Source organism: Silene latifolia, chromosome 6, assembly GCF_048544455.1.
Source record: "Silene latifolia isolate original U9 population chromosome 6, ASM4854445v1, whole genome shotgun sequence".
Taxonomy (NCBI): Eukaryota; Viridiplantae; Streptophyta; class Magnoliopsida; order Caryophyllales; family Caryophyllaceae; genus Silene; species Silene latifolia.
The window spans coordinates 114,576,817-114,584,525 of record NC_133531.1 but is presented as its reverse complement, the minus strand read 5'-3'; the positions used below and the strand labels follow the sequence as shown (position 1 = coordinate 114,584,525).

Here is a 7,709-nt window from a genome sequence, read left to right as displayed (position 1 = left end):
GTTGCAAAGATTGATATACCGATATCATCAATGGCCAAGTTTTAACCACGCAAATGTCATTACTTAACCTCATTATGAAATGGTTAAACCTCCTTCGGAAAGGGTATTTCGAAGGACGTGTTCTAGATATTATTTATATTTAAATAATGACATCGCTACACATCATTATGATATGTGAGAGTTAGAGATTAAAATCTTTTCCATAAGGTTAAGATAAGACCACTTCAAATAGGTATTTTGAAAGGATATGATGGGAACATATATGGTTTTATCTTAATAACTTGGCAATGCAATTTATATTTCAATTCTTGAAAAGTTTCGATTGAGAAGTCAATTTTGAAATATGTAGAATTGAGTGGGAGTTAGGAACTTGTCATGTGAAGACATGGAATTTAGTGGGAGCTATCATCCTTTGAATGTTTACAACTCATCACTCGTTAAAGAATGACGAGCGAACTCCTTCCTTCTTAGAGGAAGTTTTGAGTTTTCAATTCTGGATGAAAATGGACTATGATGAATCCAATTACATCAAGGGATGTTGGATTAGTATTAAGAGATACACATCATATCAACATTCACATAGGTTATTCATGTAGATGAAAATGGAATTGAGAAGCAAAGGACTTGTCTACTGTCAGCAGTAATTGGGATAAGGGGATGATGGGCACTAGCATCTTCAGGCTAGTTAAAAATCTCAAAAATTTGAAACCAGTGTTGAAAAGTTTGAACAAAGAAGGGTATACTGATATTGAGCATTCAACTAGCAGACTCCAGAGAAAGGTTCATGAGTTACAGGAACAAATTGGAAAGAATCCCACTGATGCTCAGTTGCTGGCTGCAGAATTTGAGGCTTCTCAGGAGTTAAAAAAATTGAGTAGGGCCAGGGATAGTTTTCTAGCTCAAAAGGCTAAGCAATTTTGGATGAAAGAGGGAGACACCAACAGTGCCTACTTCCATGGCATTCTCAAAAAACGAAGGAATGGGAATAGGGTGATTTTCATTGAGGACATGAAGGGAAATATGCGTGACAGTCCAGAGCTAGTTCAGTCAGCATTCCTGGAGTATTATCAGCACCTTATTGGGACTAGCCAGGCTACTACTAAAATACACAGGAAAATTATTGACCAAGGACAAAGATGTAGGGATGAACACAAGCTGCTCTTATTGAGACCTGTAACTGGGGAGGAGGTTAGAGCTGCTGTATTCAGTATCCCTGATAATAAATCACCAGGACCAGATGGATATGCAAGCAGGTTCTTCAAGGATGCTTGGACAAAAATTGGAGGGGAGGTGATTAATGTAGTCCAGGATTTTTTCAGGACCAGACAGTTGCTGAAACAGGTGAATGCTACCAATGTGACCTTGATCCCCAAGTGTGATAGGCCCCAAACTATTGCTCAGTTTCGACCAATAGCCTGTTGTAATGTAGTATACAAGGTTATCTCCAAGCTGCTATGTGCCAGATTGGCTGAGGTGTTGCCTCTCATCATTGATCCTAATCAGGGAGCCTTTATACAAAATAGAAGCATTCAAGAGAACATCCTTATTTGCCAGGATCTAATTAGATGCTATGAGAAGCCTAATGCCTCTCCTAGATGCCTGTTTAAAATTGATCTCCAAAAAGCATATGACACTGTGGAGTGGTCCTTTGTTGCAAAATTACTTGAAGAACTTAGATTTCCAGAGGAGTTCCAGGAAATGCTGATGCAATGTATTACTACAGCATCCTTTTCCTTATCTCTCAATGGGGAAATGTTTGGATATTTCCATGGCAAGAGAGGTCTAAGGCAGGGAGACCCCCTCTCCCCTCTTGTCTTCACTCTTTGCATGGAATATCTTACAAGAACTATCAAGTATGCTGCTGCTAAGTATGAGTTCAAATTTCACCCTATGTGCAAGCAAGTACAGCTGGCCAACTTGATGTTTGCAGATGATGTGCTACTCTTTTGTCATGGGGATGCCAAGTCCATTATGCTGCTTCTTCAGTCTTACTCTACTTTTTCTAAAGCAACTGGACTAAAGATAAGTGCTGCTAAATCCAATGCATATTTCAGAGGGGTGCCTGATCAGCTAAAGCAAGATATCCTGAGTGTTTCTGGTTTTGTAGAGGGTAAGCTTCCTTTCAAATACCTTGGTATGCCAATTCAAACTACCAGATTGCAAAAACAAGATTGTGAGTGTCTAGTTGAGAAAATCTGTAGTAGAATTCATGGTTATGGGGCCAAAAAGTTCTCCTATGCTGGGAGACTTGTGTTAGTAAAAGCTGTGTTGACTACTCTACACTCCTACTGGGCTTCATTGTTTGTATTGCCAAAAGGAATAATTGCAAAGGTGGAGGCTGTCTGCAGAAATTTCCTATGGGATAACAGTACTGAATACCATAGGGTTCCACTGGTGGCATGGGAAACTGTGTGCAAGCCAAAAGGCAGAGGGTGGATTAGGGATCAAAAATTTGGAGCTAATGAATAAGGCCTTGATAGGCAAACTGGTTAACTGGATAGTTGAGGATAAAGACACCATTTGGGTCAAATGGGTTAAGCACAATCATCTGAAAGGGGTGAACTGGTGGCAATATCAACCTAGTGCTAATACAAGTTGGGTTTGGATGAGAATATGCAGGGTTAAGCAGGACCTGGCTGCTGCTTATACCAATGGAGCATGGCATACACAGACTGGTTTCACTACAGCTAGTTGTTATCAATGGCTTATGGGGACCCGTCCTAAGGTGAGTTGGGAAGGGGTGATATGGAATGAATGGGTGATCCCTAAACATCAGATCATGGGCTGGCTCCTTGCTCATGGAGCTTTCAAAACCAAAGTTAAGTTGATCAGGTATGGGGTGGATATTGATGATAGCTGCTGGCTATGTGGACAGGCATCAGAAGATTTGGATCATCTGTTTTTTGGATGTGATTACAGTACCAGGGTAGTCCAGCAGCTGCAACAGGAAACTGGGTTAGTGTTACTAGTTTGCAATGCACTGGACTGGTGTATGCAGGATATGGGCACTAAGATGCAGAGGGGGGTGAGAGCAGGTCTGATTGTGGGAGCTGTATATCACATATGGTATCATAGAAACAAATGCAGGAATGAGGGTGTTCTCCTAAGGCCACAGAAGGTTGCTTCAAACATTGTTGAAGATATGAAGATGAGAATCCATGGTAAAGGCAGACAAAAGTTTACTATCCTAGAGCTAGATTGGCTTAAGGATATTGGTCTGATGTAACTGGTTTTTGTTCGGTTGTATTTCTTAAACTCTTATTTTTGATAAATATATATATACCTCTCACATTTCACCAAAAAAGAAAATGGAATTGCCATTAGCAGTCATGGTCGTTCATTGAACCTATGAACGGTTGATCTCATGATTATTAGTAACTAATGTTTCCGCCATTAGAATAATCATGCACATGTCCAATAGTGAATCATATGCATAAGAGCATGATGATTCATTGGTAAGCCACAATAGAAACGTCATGAATTCTCGAGTAGAATCCGATGAGCGATTTCGGTGTTTGTAAGAATGCTCTTATATGTGTCAAGAGGTTACGCATATTAATGAAAACCCGAGCACATGTAAGGATTTATGAGAATCCTAAATCTTTCAAGCCTAGAAAGAGAAATAAGAAGTTTTGGGAAGATACTTAGTTGAGTAAGAAGTTACTCAAAACTAATCTTTCCTAACTATGCTAGGACTTGTGAGAAGTGCTAGGCCAATCGTCTTGGCAAATTGTTGCAAGACTCTACAGAACATATACCTAGTGCATTGTGTGTGGATGGAGTACTTGATCAGTACAAGTTATATCATTCACCACAAATTCGTTCGTTATGTGATAATCGATAAGAAAGTTCTTTCAAGATAAAGAACCAAAACCGAGGTCGGGAACCTTGATGTGTACTTGGTAAAGTTCATGCTATGAGAGAGAACATGAATGTAAAGGAAAATGCAAGTGTAAGAGGTTTGAACACATGGACACATGGCATGTTAAACTTCTGTTGGAATCAATAAATATTTACACTTATGATATACATCACAAGGTTGTAATATGATATTGACTACCCGAGTGTGATGTCGACATTTGTCGTTTGAGTTATTATTAACTCACCTTGTACATTGTTATATCCAAACGGGTTGTGGAGACAATTGAACCCCGTTAAAGTGAACACGGATTAACATTGTATTTGCCCATAGTTACTTGTATGAGGTGACGTCTCGAAGTGACTAGAGTGTGATGCGATTGATGGCAAGTTCAAGTGCCATAAAGTTATGTGAGATGACTAGTCGATCACATAGGCAGACTGTTAGGAACATTTTGTCGGGCCTAATGACCGCTTATAGAGTTCTGGCAAATTTATATAGCCTGGTCGTGGCGAGAGCTACTATAGTATTCGAATGAGTCGATTCTTTTGACTAAAGACTGTTCACCTAAGATGGCACAGTTTCAGATTAACTTTGATTTGTGTTACTACGACCTTCGTAAATGGGGTCAAATGGGCATATTTTGGGTTATGATGGCTGTGGCTAGTCGAAGGGAATGAGTGCGATAGGAATTGTCCACCCCTAGTCAGGGTTATAACAATATCTCATGGCCACTCGAGGAGTAATGAACTGGAAATGCATGGCCACGCTCGGAAAGTATCTTTGATAGATAAGTCCGGTCAATCAGTTATTCTCCAGATCGAGGAAACCACTCTCGATATGATCACTTTCAAGTACGACCTGAAAGACACCTTGCATTGAGTGGGAGATAGTAATAGGACAAGAGAATTGGTGACGCACACTTGTCGAGGACAAGTGGCAGATTGTTGGAATATGTGTCCTCCGACAATAATGCGATCACGACTGTTGATCATGATGATCACATGTTTAAGTCTCGTTTTAAAGAATACAATTGGGAAGTAATTTTTACTGTCAACTGATCAACATATATCGGTAATGATTGGCTGACTAGAGTTTGACATTACTGTCGTGCGGCGGTGGTGATCGGTTGATCCCCTAGGTCATACCTATAGGGCAACACTCTTAATTGATCATTTAAATAATCGTATAATGTTACGAGTTAATTAAATTACTTGAAAATTTGACGGACGATTTTGGAAGTAAAATTTACGTATCACATTAAAGTTGATTAAAATGAGATACGGTCTGAGTGATTGAATCGTATCATTACTCGGATGAAATAATTGTTTAAGGTAACAATTAAATTTGAATGAATTATTATAAATACAAACTGTTGTGATTTATAAACGGTGAAATATTTTGGTACAAGTAATTATGAATTACTAAGTCGATTTGTGTATATGACGTATTTTTACTAATACGTTGATTTTTAATATGTTAAAAATACATAACAAATTTATGTGACATATGACATGTGACATAAGACAAATTGACAAAAATAAAATGGATCCCATATTATCCAATGTGCCGAAAATGGGAGGAGTTTTAAGCTAAATATTGTGTTTATATTATTAGTGGTAAACATAATGATTGTTTGCTTTAGTAGCCATGCAACCCTAGTTTACCTTGTGAAGATAAACAAGTGCATGTATTGGCTCCCTCCACCCCCTACTCCACCCGGTTTTTGAGAGAGGAAAAACCAATTGGTTTTTCCTCTTATTTTATCTTATATACACAAAAATGTTTTTGTGTGATTATTCATTCTTCATATTTCTAATTCTTTGAGTTTTAAAGAGATAAAAAGCTCCCATTCTTCCTCCTCATTAAACCGAAAATATTAAGTGTTATATAATATTTTTGGGTCATTTTTTATAAGATTAATATTGTACTAGTTCTTATAATATTAATTTTAATTAAGAGTAAGCCTTGGGTATTAAGCTTTGGGAGAGATCTTAAACTTGGATCTTAGTTCTTCCATTAAAGGAAAGCACAAGAACAAGAGAGAAAGGTGATCTCTCTTGTGCCCATAAACCGAAAATACAATGTAAGACTAATGTTTCTTCCTTATTTTGTTTTAATGTTTGCATGCATAAGATCAATCATTAATTTTATGACAAATTAAATTAAAACATATATGAATATGTAAGTATATAGATCTACTTTTCCTTCATGATCAACTCCCATGAATCCCCTCTGAACCCATGACACCCTAGTGCATTTATCCAATTGTTTACATCTCCATTTATTTACCTTGCTTTGTTTTCATTGCTTTACTTTCATCTTGTTAATTAGTTTAGACCAATTTCATCTCAACCCAAATTGTGACACCCTAAGACACAACCATTTGCAATTGAGAATCCTACATCAATACCCGTCCCTTGGGATCCGACCGTTACTTACCTCTTTACTAAGAGTAGTTTGTGAAGCTATAAATATTGTTTTGGTTGGTAGCTTTTGACGACGAGTTTAAAATCCACACCAGCAGACAACCCTTGTTTCACATATAAGTCCAAGGCACTCTCCCTAACCTTGTCCCACCACTCTCCGGCTGCATCTCTCAAGTAGAACGCAACTTGTTCCACTCGAAAATCCTCAGGATAATGAACCACATTAAGTATGTTTTCCATATCTATGTGTCAATTATCAAGCGCAATTGGCGCACCCGTGCCCATGTAATCCTTTGGGTTAAACCTCGCTATGTTTAAACTCATCTTAGGGAAATCCACACCCGCCTCTTTATCTTTCCCGAACTTCTTTAGAGCATCAAGGAGAGCATCTTTGTGCTCCAACATCTTAACTATCTCATCAATGCTCATGTTCTCAGCCCTGGCATACAACGCGTTTCTCTTTGGCGGCATCTTGAAACTATATAAGAGAAAGGTAAACATAAACACAGATCCCATATCTCAAACACATATACGACCTGTACTGAACCTACTCGATGGAGTACCACAACCCACTCGATCGAGTTGAGGCCACTCGATCGAGTTGCCCACCTACTCGATCGAGTTCCCTGACTTCAGAACCTTACCAGAAAGCATCCAAAAACGTACTCGATCGAGCCACAAACTTACTCGATCGAGCTGACCCTACTCGATCGAGTGCCTAAAAACAGCCTACTGCCCAGAAAAAAAAAACACCCCACTCGATCGAGCCACTCACCTACTCGATCGAGTGCCCCCCACTTGATCGAGTCATGCTAACTCATATACTACCTGTATGCTCAACTCAATACTTCCAACCATCTATACTTATAAGCAAAACGACAAACATATGTACGATATTTATATACACAACAAACGATATCTTTCTTCACATGTTTCTAACAAGACACGTTATAAATCATGTATCATACAATTACGTTACTCAATCAACATACATACTCATATTATCATCAACTTTCACCTCATCATCTCCTATCCTCCACATGCATTCATCCACCGATTCACACAACACATTTCTATATAGATATGCAAATACAAGACAAACACATAACGATCCCGACACACACCCCATAGTGACCGGTTAAAAGTTGTAGGGCAAGATCGCGACTTTAGAACGTCTCCCAAGTCTTTGCATTAGCTCCTAACAACTCCTACCCGGGTTCATTTTATTTTGACTCCCTAAGTTCATTGGGTTCATTAGTTAAAAGTTCCAAAATCGTCGGTCTGATACCACTTTGTAACACCCCCATACTCAAAGTGCCTTACCAGGACAACTTAAGGCATGGGAATGCTGCCATCTTGGTTACCCGAGGAAATGAATATCAAATAGACCATAAAGAAACATACTTTAATAAATAAGTTTA

At 38.7% G+C, this 7,709-nt stretch overlaps 1 protein-coding gene across 1 annotated transcript; it reads left to right on the top strand.

Annotated features, from left to right (window-relative positions):
- The first annotated feature begins 2,605 nt into the window (after nt 1-2,605).
- Nucleotides 2,606-3,226, top strand: LOC141588513 (uncharacterized). Its single transcript, XM_074409953.1, has one exon. The coding sequence runs from the start codon at nt 2,606-2,608 to the stop codon at nt 3,224-3,226; it is 621 nt and encodes a 206-aa protein (XP_074266054.1).
- The last annotated feature ends 4,483 nt before the right edge of the window (nt 3,227-7,709 follow it).

What these genes read in the sequence shown, in the direction of transcription:
- LOC141588513 (XM_074409953.1), top strand. Translation starts at nt 2,606, where the DNA reads ATGAGAATATGCAGGGTTAAGCAGGACCTGGCTGCTGCTTATACCAAT.